At 44.4% G+C, this 15000-nt stretch overlaps 2 protein-coding genes across 4 annotated transcripts in view; both read right to left on the bottom strand.

The window, feature by feature from the left end:
* Positions 1-8945, bottom strand: part of mxd4 (MAX dimerization protein 4) — a 25568-nt gene extending 16623 nt beyond the window's left edge. Inside the window, exons 1-7 of the mRNA XM_046866518.1 lie at positions 8854-8945; positions 7757-7909; positions 6843-6957; positions 6633-6705; positions 5443-5566; positions 4184-4213; positions 2072-2186 (exon numbers count right to left, since the gene is read on the bottom strand). Of these exons, the coding sequence (XP_046722474.1) occupies positions 2072-2186; positions 4184-4213; positions 5443-5566; positions 6633-6705; positions 6843-6957; positions 7757-7909; positions 8854-8945 (702 nt within the window). The remainder of the gene's footprint in view (positions 1-2071; positions 2187-4183; positions 4214-5442; positions 5567-6632; positions 6706-6842; positions 6958-7756; positions 7910-8853) is intronic.
* The window catches only part of si:dkey-56e3.3 (zinc finger and SCAN domain-containing protein 2), a 12972-nt gene continuing 6363 nt past the window's right edge, over positions 8392-15000 (bottom strand). For all 3 annotated transcript variants that reach the window (XM_046869095.1, XM_046869103.1, XM_046869086.1), the window contains 2 exons: positions 10912-10981; positions 8392-10535 (listed from right to left, as the gene is read on the bottom strand). In XM_046869095.1, the coding sequence (XP_046725051.1) occupies positions 9763-10535; positions 10912-10981 (843 nt within the window). In that variant the 3' untranslated portion in view covers positions 8392-9762. The remainder of the gene's footprint in view (positions 10536-10911; positions 10982-15000) is intronic.

The following is a 15000-nucleotide window of genomic DNA, read 5'->3' as shown; positions in this document are numbered from 1 at the left end:
TCTAATCAGTAGCCGACCAAGAAAGTCATTGTTCACTGTCTTCCTCCTTCCTTTCACAACTATTTCTTCGTTTAAAAATCACCATCGGTGCAGCTTTTCTCCCGATGCCGTGCAGCTCAGAACACAGGTGAAGTGTGTTTTTTCATGCCCGGTTGTTTTCATTGGTTGTTTCCATATTTATGATGTGGTGCGGCACGATTCAGTGGGAGCGCATCTGATTTAATATAAAGAGTTTCATTGGTTCACATGAACCCGTTCAGCAATTTCATTGGTCTAATGTTATGGGGCTCAGTTTTTTGGCTTGAAGTTTGTGAAACCGGGAAAAACCCATAAATTAGCCGCTTCATTGTTTAAGCCGCGGAGTTCAAAGCCTGGGAAAAAAGTACAGGCTTATAGTCCGGAAAATACGGTACACAAAATACTCCACACCAGACTGTCCACCACAGTACACACCAGACTGTCCACCAGACTGTCCACCAGACAACACACCAGACTGCTACCAGACTACATACCAGACTGTCCACCAGACAACACACCAGACTGTACCAGAATGTCCAGACTACATATCAGATGACACAGCAGACTGTCCACCATACTATATACCAGACTGTTTACCAAAATAGACACCAGACTACACACCAGAATGTCCACTAGACTACACACCAGACAACACCAGACTGCCACCAGACTACACACCAGCTTATCCACCACAGTACACACCAGACTAGACACCAGACTCTCCACCAGACTACACATTGGACTGTCCACCAGACTACACACCAGGCTGTCCACTAGACTACACACCAGAATGTCCACCAGACTGTCCACCAGACTACACCAGACTGTCCACAAGAATACACACCAGACAACACACCAGACTGTCCACAAGAATACAGACCAGACTGTCACAAGAATACACACCAGACTGTCCACCAGACTACACACCAAACCGCCACCAGACTACACACCACACTGTCCAATAAACTACACACCAGACTGTCCACCAGACTGCACAGCAGACTGTCCACCAGACTATCCATTATACTACACACCAGAATGTCCACCAGACTACACACCACACTACCGCCAAGACTACACACCATATTACAAACCAGGCTGTCCACCAGACTACACACCAGAATGTCCACCATATTACACAACAGAACGTCCCCCAGATTACACAACAGACTGTCCCACAGATTATACACCAGACTGTCCCACAGACTACACACCAGAATGTCCACCAGATTACACATCAGACTACACACCAGACTGTCCACCAGACTACACACCATACTACAAACCAGGCTGTCCAACAGACTACACACCAGAATGTCCCCCAGATTACACAACAGACTGTCCCCCAGATTACACACAAGGCTGTCCACCAGACTACACACTAGAATGTCCACCAGACTACACACCAGAATGTCGACCAGATTACATACCAGACTGTCCTCCAGACTGTTCACCATACTACACACCAGACTGTCCATAAGACTACACATCAGGCTAAACACCAGGTTACACACCAGACTGCACAGAAGACTGTCCACCAGACTGCACATCCACTATACTACACACCAGACTGTACATCAGACTACACACCACACTACACATCAGACTGCACATCAGACTACACACCACACTGCACACCACACTACGCATCAGACTACACGCCACACTACACACCACACTACACAACAGACTGCACATCAGACTACACACCACACTACACACCAGACTGCACATCAGACTACACACCACACTACACACCAGACCTGTCCATAAAAATGTTTATCAGACTGTCCACCAGTGTCCATCAAACTATTTACTGCTGCCAAGCAGACTAACAATCAGACTGTTGTTTACATTGTCCCCAGGTTCTCAGTCAGAATGTCTATCAGAGCGTACTTCAAGATTTTTATTTGTCTCAAACATAATTATATACAGAAAGGTGCACAATAGTAGCTTGGTGATTACAGAAGATATAACATTGAACCGTTTGGATCTGTAAGAATTCATGTGTGTGTGTGTGTGTGTGTGTGTGTGTGTGTGTGTGTTTGTGTACCTTGATGTGCATCCTGGCCCGTTTGAGCAGACTCAATGTTGTGTGTCGTGTACTGTCAGGTCCTAAAGGCACAAGCTGCTTCAGCTGCTCCAGATAGAGACGCAACTTTGCACGTCTACAAACACACACACACACACACACACACACACACACACACACACACACACACCGTCAGCACATCACTGGCTGCATATAGAAACAGGCAGTGATTGGATAAAATGCAATCAGTATCTGTAGAATGTTTGTGTGTGCGTGTGTGTGCGTGTGTGTGCATGTGTATCTACCTGCAGCTATATGAAGTAATTGGCAACTAGCCAGAGGAAATATTTGGGGTAGTTGAGAGTGAACACACACACAGACACACACAGACACACACAGTATTTTATACAGAAAGGCCAAACCCTCGCACACCTGCAAGCAGAGGCATATCTGTCTGACTGTAAAGTAAAGCTGCTCCTCAAACCCCGCCCACTCAGCACTACAATCACCCATAGCCCCGCCCACTCAGCACTATAATCACCCATAGCCCCACCCACTCAGCACTATAATCACCCATAAACCCGCCTTCTCAGCACTATTATCACACCATAACCCCGCCTACTCAGCACTATAATCACCCATAGCCCAGCCTACTCAGCACTATAATCACCCATAATCCCGCCTACTCAGCACTTATCACCCATAACCCTGCCTACTCAGCACTTATTACCCATAACCCCGCCCACTCAGCACTATAATCACCCATAACCCCGCCCACTCAGCACAATAACCACCCATAACCCCACCACTCAGCACAATAATCACCCATAACCCCACCCACTCAGCACTATAACCACCCATAACCCCGCCCACTCAGCACTATAACCAGCCATACCCACCCACTCAGCACTATAACCACCCATAACCCCACCCACTCAGCATTATAACCACCCATAACCCCATTATGTAGATGTTGGTTGCTACGACAGCTCTGAGAGAAGGGAGAAGTGTGAGGTCTCTCTAACACACACACACACACACACACACACACACACACACACACACACAATATTTCTTCCTGTTGCATACTGTTAGTCTCTGTCTCAATAAGTTTTATGCAAATTAGTTCACCTACCACACTGAATGTGTGAGAGAGAGAGAGAGAGAAAGCGACAGAGAGAGAGAAAGAGAGAGACAGAGAGACAGAAAGAGCGAGAGAGAGAGACAGAAAGAGCGAGAGAGAGAGAGACAGAAAGAGCGAGAGAGAGAGAGAGAGACAGAAAGAGCGAGGCGAGAGAGAGACAGAAAGAGCGAGGCGAGGACAGAAAGAGCGAGGCGAGAGACAGAAAGAGCGAGAGAGAGACAGACAGAAGAGCGAGAGAGAGAGAGAGAGAGACAGAAAAGCGAGGCGAGAGACAGACAGAAAGAGCGAGAGCGAGAGAGCGAGAGCGAGAGAGAGAGAAGAGCGAGGCGAGGCGAGAGAGAGAGAGAGAGCGAGAGAGCGAGAGACAGAAAGAGCGAGAGCGAGGCGAGAGAGACAGAAAGAGCGAGAGCGAGAGAGAGACAGAAAGAGCGAGAGCGAGCGAGAGAGAGAGAGAGAGACAGAAAGAGCGAGAGCGAGAGAGAGAGACAGACAGACAGAAAGAGCGAGGCGAGAGAGAGAGAGACAGAAAGAGCGAGGCGAGGTGAGAGAGAGACAGACAGAAGAGCGAGAGAGAGAGAGAGAGAGAGAGCGAGAGCGAGAGAGAGAGACAGAAAGAGCGAGGAGAGAGAGAGAGCGAGAGAGAGAGAGAGGCGAGAGAGACAGACAGAAAGAGCGAGGCGAGAGAGAGGCGAGAGAGAAAGAGCGAGAGAGAGAGAGACAGAAAGAGCGAGGCGAGAGGCGAGAGAGAGAGAGAGAGAGAGAGAGAGAGAGAGAGAGAGAGAGAGAGAGAGAGAGAGAGAGAAAGATGAAACATGAAGGAAGAGAGATGGAGAGATAGAGAACAGATGCAGATATGTTTCTCTGTTCAGGATACTATTAAAAGCACTGGCCAGTCCCCACCCCCTGACTCCAACCCTGACCACGCCCCTGACTCCACCCGCTGGTCCTGGTGGATGAACATTAGGCAAATAGAGGAACAACTCTCTCACCTGTGTTTCTCCAGCTCATTGTGTGACGACCTGAAAAACAAACACAACAGTCAAACCTCAGGTATGGTGGAGGTGGTGGTGGTGATGAAGGTGGTGGTGGTGATGAAGGTGGTGGTGGTGATGAATAATGATGAAAGTGGTGGTGGTGATGATAAAGGTGGTAATAATGAAAGTGGTGGTGGTGATGAAGGTGGTGGTGGTGATGATGAAAGTGGTAGTGGTGATGATGAAGGTGGTAGTGGTGATGATGGTGGAGGTGATGAAGGTGGTAATAATGATGAAAGTGGTGGAGATAAGGGTGGTGATGATGATGAAGGTGGTGGTGTTGATGATGATGAGGGTGGTAATAATGATGAAGGTGGTGGAGATAAGGGTGGTGATGATGAAGGTGGTGGTGTTGATGATGATGAGGGTGGTAATAATGATGAAGGTGGTGGAGATAAGGGTGGTGATGATGAAGGTGGTGGTGTTGATGATGAGGGTGGTAATAATGATGAAAGTGGTGGTGATGAAGGTGGTGTTGGTGGTGGTGATGATGAAAGTGGTGATAAGGGTGGTGGTGATAAAAGTAGTGGTGGTGATGAAGGTGGTAATAATGATGAAGGTGGTGGTGATGATGATGAGGGTGGTAATAATGATAAAGAAGTGGTAATAAGGGTGGTGGTGATGATGAAGGTGGTGGTGGTGATGATGAAGGTGGTGGTGGTGATGATGAGGTGGTAATAATGATGAAAGTGGTGGTGATGAAGGTGGTGTTGGTGGTGGTGATGATGAAAGTGGTGATAAGGGTGGTGGTGATGATGAAAGTGGTGGTGGTGATGAAGGTGGTAATAATGATGAAGGTGGTGGTGATGATGATGAGGGTGGTAATAATGATAAAAAGTGGTAATAAGGGTGGTGGTGATGATGAAGGTGGTGGTGGTGATGATGAAGGTGGTGGTGGTGATGATGAGGGTGGTAATAATGATGAAAGTGGTGGTGATGATGAAGGTGGTAATAATGATAAAGGTGGTGGTGGTGATGATGAAGGTAATGATGTTGAAGGTGGTGGTGGTGATGATGAAGGTAATGATGTTGAAGGTGGTGGTGATGAAGGTGGTGCTGATGAAGGTGATGGCAGTGATGATGGTGGTAATGATGTTGAAGGTGGTGATGTTGAAGCTGGTGATGAAGGTGGTAGTAGTGCTATGATGAAGATGGTGGTAATGATGAAGCTGTTGATGAAGGTAGTGGTGTTGATGATGATCACAGTGGTGTACCTGTTGTTGATGTTGTTGATGTTGTTGTTGTGGTTACTTGGTCTTCGGGAAAGCAGCTGAGTTTTTTTCTTCCGGTTAAATTCGGGGCCGAACGGCAACACTGACGCATAACCATGTTCGGCCTCTGTACACACACACACACACACACACACACACACACACACCTTATTTTGTGGATGTGGATTTTGTAGATGTTATAAAGGTTGTGGAAATTGTAGATGTTGAGAAGGTTGTAGATGTTGTGGAGGTTGTAGATGTGGAGGTTAAAAAGGTTGTTAATGTTGAGAAGGTTGTGGAGGTTGTAGATATTGAGGAGGTTGTGGATGTTGAGAAGGTTATTAATGTTGAGAAGGTTGTGGAGGTTCTAGAGCTTGAGGATGTTGTAGATGTTGAGGATGGTGTAGATGTTGAGAAAGTTGTAGATGTTGAGGATGGTGTAGATGTTGAGGATGGTGTAGATGTTGAAAAAGTTGTAGATGTTGAGGATGGTGTAGATGTTGGGGAGGTTGTAGATGTTGAGGATGGTGTAGATGTTGAGAAGGTTGTAGATGTTGAGAAGGTTGTAGATGTTGAGGATGGTGTAGATGTTGGGGAGGTTGTAGATGTTGAGGATGGTGTAGATGTTGGGGAGGTTGTAGATGTTGAGGATGGTGTAGATGTTGGGGAGGTTGTAGATGTTGAGGGTGGTGTAGAGGTTGGGGAGGTTGTAGATGTTGAGGATGGTGTAGATGTTGGGGAGGTTGTAGATGTTGAGGATGGTGTAGATGTTGAGGATGGTGTAGATGTTGGGGAGGTTGTAGATGTTGAGGATGGTGTAGATGTTGGGGAGGTTGTAGATGTTGAGGATGGTGTAGATGTTGAGGATGGTGTAGATGTTGAGAAGGTTGTAGATGTTGAGAAGGTTGTAGATGTTGGGGAGGTTGTAGATGTTGAGGATGGTGTAGATGTTGGGGAGGTTGTAGATGTTGAGTATGGTGTAGATGTTGAGAAGGTTGTAGATGTTGAGGATGGTGTAGATGTTGAAAAAGTTGTAGATGTTGAGGATGGTGTAGATGTTGAGGATGGTGTAGATGTTGAGGATGGTGTAGATGTTGAGAAAGTTAAGAAGGTTGTAGATGTTGAGAAAGTTGAGAAGGTTGTAGATGGAGGTTGATGTGAAGAGGAAAAATGGGCGTTATTGCAGTTCATACCTCGGTCTCTTCTCTCAGATACTCTGCAGCCTCGAGAAGGATTAAAAGACTGTTGAGCTTCATTCCGACTCCACTAGAACCCAAACTCACTAAATATTTACACAGTGCAAAAAAAATCGGAACCGATTCTAAAAGTGGGAAAAAAATCGACGGAAAAAATAAAAGAAAAACAGAAAGTTGGACACGCCCCGCTGTGGCCGAGCAGCGCACTGAGACCGAGCGACCACACCCACTGGGAGCATTCAGCGTGACTGACAGCGCAACCGGCAAATCACAGCGCAGCAGCAGGCGAGAAGGCGGACCCAGCCGCGGGTCGCGACCAATCCTGTGCGGTTCGCGTGAGAGAATTTCGACACCTCACGAGCGCGCCTCTCATTCGCCAGACGGTGATAGTAACAAAGTAGAAGCTTCAGCCCTAGCAACAGCCCTCGTGACTCCGCCCTGTTTGTCTCTCATTGGGCAGGAGGATTCTGTGCGCGCTTCCGATTGGTTGGCGGCGCAGACAGGGCGTGTCGCTTTGCTCTTACTTCCGCTCAAACTCTGAAGTTGACTACGTGTAGGCGCGTCGGCTCGGAGCGGAAGTCACGTTTGTTTGTTTTTTCCAGACAGTGCCGCAAAGAATGTCACAGAAAAACAAAAAAATCAGGGAGAAAAACAACAATAATTCTGCTGACAGAGGACAAGAGTTCTAAAGTAATCAGACTCTCACAGAAATCCCACAAAAAAACTCCAGGGTTCAGGAGGAACACAATCCAGCACATGTACCATCACATGTACTTCCACACTTCAGTCTGTAGGTGGCGCACTCCGGCTGTACGTGTGATGGAGCAGTGAGCAGTGTTTATTGGTGGTGTTATAAGGCCACTGTGAAGGTTTCATGTCCACGTATCACTCAACAGCACAGGAATCATCTGCATGGGAGAGGGTTAGAAAAGATCTTCCTGCAGGTAGGAAGTGAAACATAGGATCTCCTCCAGAACGTGTGGCTTTTCAGCAGCGAACATATCATTTGAAACAAATAGAGAAAAAAAAGCACAGTGTCATGGTGGACGATGAACCACCATTAGATCTTCATTTCCCCTGACTGAGAAGAGATCATGTGTGGACTTGGTGAACATCTTCACTCCCTTCCAGTCTGCACGTGATCACTAGGTAGTGAAGAGCGCTCTGAGCTCAGGAGCAGGAGCAGGAGCAGGAGCATCACCACCACTGGGTTTGACTTTTCTCTTTTCTCCACAGCTAAAGTGCGAATCTGCAGCTGCTCCTCAGTGTTTGTTCTGGAAGAAAGACGTGAAGAAGCGTCAGTAAAAAAAAAGGCACTGAACTGAAAGTCATGCGTGTCATTTCCTGTTTCTGGACATATTAAAGTGCTGAGCAAAGAGTTTCTCACACACACACACACACACACACTCACACGAGATGTTACTCAGAGGAACACTGTAGGTGTTCTACAACAGAAAGCTACTGTAATATGATGAGATTTCTATTAAACATGAACTAAATCCAATTCATGATATTGTTCTCAGCCTCAGGTGGCCTGTAGGGGGCGCTATAATTCCAAGGCTCTGATTGGCTCTGTGTGTATAATTGTATGAATTGATGATCAGCTGTAACTGAGTTATGGTGTGGTTTGATTTGTAGTGCTGATGGAACACACACTGGGTTTCTCCTCACAGTGGGCTGGTGAGACCCCCACAGCCAAATCATTAACACAGACACGTGATTGGATAAACTGAAATAAAGGGTGGAGTTTAAAATATTAATGCACATTATCCTCTTTATATAAAAGGTACAGAAGTGTGTGATTGTGTGACTGCTCTTGTGTTTTAATATCCAGGTGATAATGACTGAATCTGCAGAAAGCAAATCTCACAAACATCCTGGGACTGAGCTGTAAATAAGCCCGCCCCATCATAACAGAAAATATGCACAAAAATAAAAATACACAGCTCTGTACTGTTGTGTTTTGTTGTGATGAGAAATGTGTTTAGTCACTCAGTTTCAACATAAAAAAGCTTTACCATTTCGTGTGCGTGTGTGTGTGTGTGTGTGTGTGTGTGTGTGTGTGTGATATTAGCAAATTAATGCACACAGTGTTTTTTTTACACGTAATCAGTAACTCAAAACATGTGACCTCCAAGAACATCCACCAGACACACCTGTCAATTAGAGACAGAAAGTGTGTGTGTGTGTGTGTGTGTGTGTGTGTGTGTGTGTGTACAAAACAAACTCCACTCGGTTCAGTTCCTGCAGGAAGTTATGTTGTGTTGCTGCCCCCAAGTGGCCATAGTCAGTATTATAGTGAGCATCCATCGGTTTGCTTCTACACCTCTGTCCCAGCATCAGTCCATCCATTTACATTTGCAGCTTCTGGCAGACCCTCTTACTCAGAGTGACGAACACCTACACAGGGGAGGATTTAGGGGTCTTGCTCAGGGGCCCAGCAGTGGGAGCTTGGTGGTGTCAGGATTTAAACACAATCTTTTAGAAAAGGTAAGAAAGTCCAACACCTGAGCTTTCATTCCATTCATCCTTTTCAGCTAGCTTTCTAAATGTAATAAATAACTTGTTTAATTTCTGCACAAAAAACTTTATTTCTGCACAAAAACTCAAATTGCTAATAAGAAGAAGAAGAAGAAGAAAAAGGAGAAGAAGAAGGAGAAGAAGAAGGAGAAGGAGAAGAAGGAGAAAAAGAAGAAGAAGAAAAAGGAGAAGAAGAAGGAGAAGGAGGCACTGAAGGTTGCTGCTACACGAGTGTGACTGTGTTCATGTACAGGCAAGAAACTGAAAAACTGCCTCACCATCTCGCGCGCACACGCGCGCACACACACACACACGCGCGCGCACACACACACACACACACAAAATTATGTTGTTTTTTTACTCAGGAACCTAAGAAGAGCATCTGCAGGTTTTTATCACAGACACTGATATTAAAACTAATTTAAACTCCAGAGGCTCCTGAATGTGTCTGTGCAGAAATGTTCTCTGGAGAACATGGATCAACACAGACCATCTAAATCCATGGAGAAATTATGGAAGGTTTAATCCAGAAGAGACCAGATAGACCCTGACAATGTACAGTAGAAAAATGCTGGATGTAGACCATGAATTTCAGGTCCAGAAAGGTCTAAAACTGAGGCAGGGGGTTCTGTATGGAGTTCTGCAGGGGGTTCTGTATGGAGTTCTGCATGATAAGGCAGTTCCTCTGCTGATGTTTCACCAGGCTGCTCTTGTAGGCGAAGATCTGACCACAGTGTTCGCAGCTGAATGGTTTCTCCCGCGTGTGGATCTTCATATGCGTCTTCAGGTTGGACGACTGGTTGAAGGTTTTTCCACACTGCACGCAGCAGTAGGGTTTCTCGCCCGTGTGCACGTTAACGTGCTTCTTCAGGTTGCTCTGGTCTGAGAAGAGTTTCCCGCAGTGCAGGCAGCTGAAGGGCTTTTCTCCTCGGTGCATGCTGTAATGTTTCTTCAGACTGGAAGCCTGACTGAAGCGTTTCCCGCACAGCGCGCAGTAGTACGGCTTCTCGCCCGTGTGGACGCGCTGGTGCAGGACGAGGGCGCTGGCGTGAGGGAAGTGTTTCCCGCAGTATTTACACACCTCCAGCCTGTCGGCTTTAAACGAGCCGGCGTGGGACGCAGAGACGATTCGCTCGTCGGCGTGGGAGAAGTGAACTTCAGGAAGAGACGAGTTACAGCTGACCTCGGTGCTGTAGGAACACACGCCGTCTCTGTGCAGGAAGTAATCATTAAGAGACGTTGCTGCGCCCATGTCTGCTCCCACGTCTGCTCCGGAGTACGCGAGGCGTGGGGGGGACGAGTCGAACCTGCCGCCTTCCCATGATGCATCAGCAACATCATCAGCTTCTATACTGAATGAGCCTTCATCAGGACAGGTTCCTAAAGAAAACCCACAAAAGAACGAGCGTTAAAACGTAAAGCTACGAGGATAATGATGATCACCAGCAGGAGAACACAGAACACACACACAGCACAGAAGTAAACATGCTATTAGCTTCTTCTGCTGTAGTTACTTCCACTACAGCTCATGGAAGTAGATCTCCATGGAGCTGGATTTGTGCACCTGGTACAGGTTTGGGTCTTCAAGTTCAAATGAATGCATCTAAAGACATCAGTCACAATTGTGTGTAACTTTGTGTACAGTTGAGATTAAACACGTCTCAGTCTGTGTTGCTGTTTGTTTAAAGTCCTGGTGTATAAAAGTGTGTGTGTGTGTGTGTGTGTGTGTGTGTGTGTGTATTATTGATGTATTTACCTTTGTGTGCTGCGGCATCTCCACACTCTACACCTTCTTCTGCCTTCAGATAGTCACACTCTTCATCTGACTGAAACACAGCACAGCTTTCATCTCAGAGTGTGTGTGTGTGTGTGTGTGTGTGTGTGCATCAGTGTGTGTTTGTGTATATGTATGTGTGTGTATGCATCAGTGTGTGTTTGTGTATATGTATGAGTATGTATGTGTGTGTGTGTATGCATCAGTGTTTGTTTGTGTATATGTATGTGTGTTTGTGTATATGTATGTGTGAGTATATATATGTGTGTGTTTGCATCAGTGTGTGTTTGTGTATATGTATATGTGTGTTTGTGTATATGTATGTGTGAGTATGTATGTGTGTGTTTGCATCAGTGTGTGTTTGTGTATATGTGTGAGTATGTATGTGTGTATTTACATCAGTGTGTGTTTGTGTATATGTGTGAGTATGTGTGTGTGTGTGTGTGTGTGTGTGTGTGTATACATCAGTGTGTGTTTATGTATATGTAGTATGTATGTGTGTGTGTGTTTACATCAGTGTGTGTTTGTATATATGTATGTGTATATATGTGTGTGTTTGTATATATGTATGTGTGAGTATGTATGTGTGTGTGTACATACATCAGTGTGTGTTGTGTATATGTATGTGTGAGTATATATGTGTGTTTGTGTATATGTGTGTATGTATGTGTGTGTGCATACATCAGTGTGTGTTTGTGTATATGTATGTGTAGTATGTATGTGTGTGTGTATACATCAGTGTGTGTTTGTGTATATGTATGTGTAGTATGTATATGTGTTTGTGTATACATCAGTGTGTGTATATGTATATATATGTGTAGTATGTATGTGTGTGTGTGTATACATCAGTGTGTGTTGTGTATATGTATGTGTGTATATATGTATGTGTGTGTGTGTGTGTGTGTGTGTGTGTATACATCAGTGTGTGTTTGTGTATATGTATGTGTGAGTATGTATGTGTGTGTGTTTACATCAGTGTGTGTTTGTGTATATATATGTGTAGTATGTATGTGTGTGTTTGTGTATATATATGTGTGAGTATGTATATGTGTGTGTGTATACATCAGTGTGTGTTTGTATATATATATGTGTGTGTTTGTGTATATGTATGTGTGAGTGTGTATATGCGTGTGTGTGTTCATCAGTGTGTGTTTGTATATATGTATGTGTGAGTATGTGTGTGTGTGTATACATCAGTGTGTGTTTATATATATGTATGTGTGAGTATGTGTGTGTGTGTGTGTGCATCAGTGTGTGTTTGTGTATATGTGTGTGAGTATGTGTGTGTGTGTGTGTGTGTATGCATCAGTGTGTGTTTGTGTATATGTATGTGAGTATGTGTGTGTGTGTGTGTGTGTGTGTATGTATACATCAGTGTGTGTTTGTGTATATGTATGAGTATACATCAGTGTGTGTTTGTGTATATGTATGTGTGAGTATGTATGTGTGTGTGTGTATACATCAGTGTGTGTTTGTGTATATATGTGTGTGTTTGTGTATATGTATGTGTAGTATATATGTGTGAGTATGTATGTGTGTGTGTGTATACATCAGTGTGTGTTTGTATATGTATGTGTAGTATGTGTGTGTGTGTGTGTGTGTGTGTGTATACATCAGTGTGTGTTTGTGTATATATATGTGTGAGTATGTGTGTGTGTGTGTGTGTGTATACATCAGTGTGTGTTTGTGTATATGTATGAGTATACATCAGTGTGTGTTTGTGTATATGTATGTGTAGTATGTATGTGTGTGTGTGTGTATACATCAGTGTGTGTTTGTGTATATATATGTGTGTGTTTGTGTATATGTATGTGTAGTATGTATGTGTGAGTATGTATGTGTGTGTGTGTATACATCAGTGTGTGTTTATGTATATGTATGTGTGAGTATGTGTGTGTGTGTATGCATCAGTGTGTGTTTGTGTATATGTATGTGTGAGTATGTATGTGTGTGTGTGTATATGTATGTGTGAGTATGTATGTGTGTGTGTGTGTGTGTGTGTATACATCAGTGTGTGTTTGTGTATATGTATGTAGTATATATGTGTGTGTGTATGCATCAGTGTGTGTTTGTGTATATGTGTGTAGTATGTGTGTGTGTGTATGCATCAGTGTGTTTGTGTATATGTGTGTATGTGTGTGTGTGTGTGTGTGTGTGTGTGTGTGTGTATGCATCAGTGTGTTTGTGTATATATATGTGAGTATGTATGTGTGTGTGTGTGTATGCATCAGTGTGTGTTTGTGTATATGTATGTGTGTGTGTATGTATGTGTGTGTATGCATCAGTGTGTGTTTGTGTATATGTATGTGTGAGTATGTGTGTGTGTGTGTGTGTGTGTGTGTGTATGCATCAGTGTGTGTTGTGTATATGTATGTGAGTATGTATGTGTGTGTGTATATGCATCAGTGTGTTTATGTATATATGTGTGAGTATGTATGTGTGTGTATGCATCAGTGTGTTTGTATATATATATGTGAGTATATATATGTGTGTGTGTGTGTGTGTGTGTATATGTATGTGTGAGTATGTGTGTGTGTGTGTGTGTATGCATCAGTGTGTGTTTGTGTATATGTATGTGTGTGTATGCATCAGTGTGTTTGTATATGTATATGTGTGTGTGTATGTATGTGTGTGTGTATGCATCAGTGTGTGTTTGTGTATATGTATGTGTGTGTGTGTGTGTGTGTGTGTGTATGCATCAGTGTGTGTTTGTGTATATGTATGTGTGAGTATGTATGTGTGTGTGTGTGTGTATGCATCAGTGTGTGTTTGTGTATATGTACAGTTGTGTTCAAAATTATTCAACCCCAATGCTGTAAATGGTTTTAGGAATTTAGTGTACATTTGTAATTGTATTCAGAATGAAATCCTACAAGGACTTCTTAAAGAACCATATGCAACTAAAATGACATCAATTAGTTTTGTAATACAGTAGTAAATGTTTCTTTTGTGAATTCTTCATTGACATAATTATTCAACCCCTTAAAGACTACCACTCTGAAGAACAGAGGTTCAATGAAGTGTTTACAATCAGGTATTGAAAACACCTGTGGATATCAGGGAGCAGCAATAAAGCCTAATAAGCACCAATTAGGCAGCTTTAAAATGACTGTGATACTCAGCTCCTTCTAGACATTTACTGGTGTGGTTACAAACATGGTGAGGTCAAGAGAATGGTCCAGGAAGACAAGAGAACAGGTGATTACTCTTCACAGGAAGGGCAATGGCTATAAGAAGATTGCAAAGATGTTAAACATACCAAGAGACACCATAGGAAGCATCATTCGCAAATTCAAGGCAAAGGGCACTGTTGAAACGCTACCTGGTCGTGGCAGAAAGAAGATGCTGACTTGACTGCTGTGCGCTACCTGAGCGTAGAGTGGAGAAAAGTCCCGTGTGACTGCTGAGGAACTGAGAAAAGATTTGTCAGATGTGGGTACTGAAGTTTCTGCTCAGACAATACGGCGCACCCTGCGTAATGAAGGCCTCCATGCCAGAACTCCCAGGCGCACCTTGCTGTCCCCAAAGAATAAGAAGAGTCGACTGCAGTATGCCAAAAGTCATGTGGACAAACCACAGAAGTTTTGGGATAGTGTTCTGTGGACTGATGAAACAAAATTAGAACTGTTTGGGCCCATGGATCAACGCTATGTTTGGAGGAGGAAGAACAAGGCCTATGAAGAAAAGAACACCTTGCCTACTGTGAAGCATGGCGGGGGGTCAATCATGCTTTGGGGCTGTTTTGCTTCTGCAGGTACTGGGAAGCTTCAGCGTGTGCAAGGTACCATGAATTCTCTTCAGTACCAGGAGATATTGGATGACAATGTGATGCAGTCCGTCACAAACCTGAGGCTTGGAAGGCGTTGGACCTTTCAACAGGACAATGATCCCAAGCATACCTCCAAGTCCACTAGAGCATGGTTGCAGATTAAAGGCTGGAACATTTTGAAGTGGCCATCGCAGTCACCAGACTTAAATCCGATTGAGAACCTCTGGTGGGACTTAAAGAAAGCAGTTGCAGTGCGCAAGCCTAAGAATGTGACTGAACTGGAGGCTTTTGCCCATGATGAA

Source organism: Silurus meridionalis, chromosome 2, assembly GCF_014805685.1.
Source record: "Silurus meridionalis isolate SWU-2019-XX chromosome 2, ASM1480568v1, whole genome shotgun sequence".
Taxonomy (NCBI): Eukaryota; Metazoa; Chordata; class Actinopteri; order Siluriformes; family Siluridae; genus Silurus; species Silurus meridionalis.
This window is presented reverse-complemented; position numbering and strand designations above follow the sequence as displayed.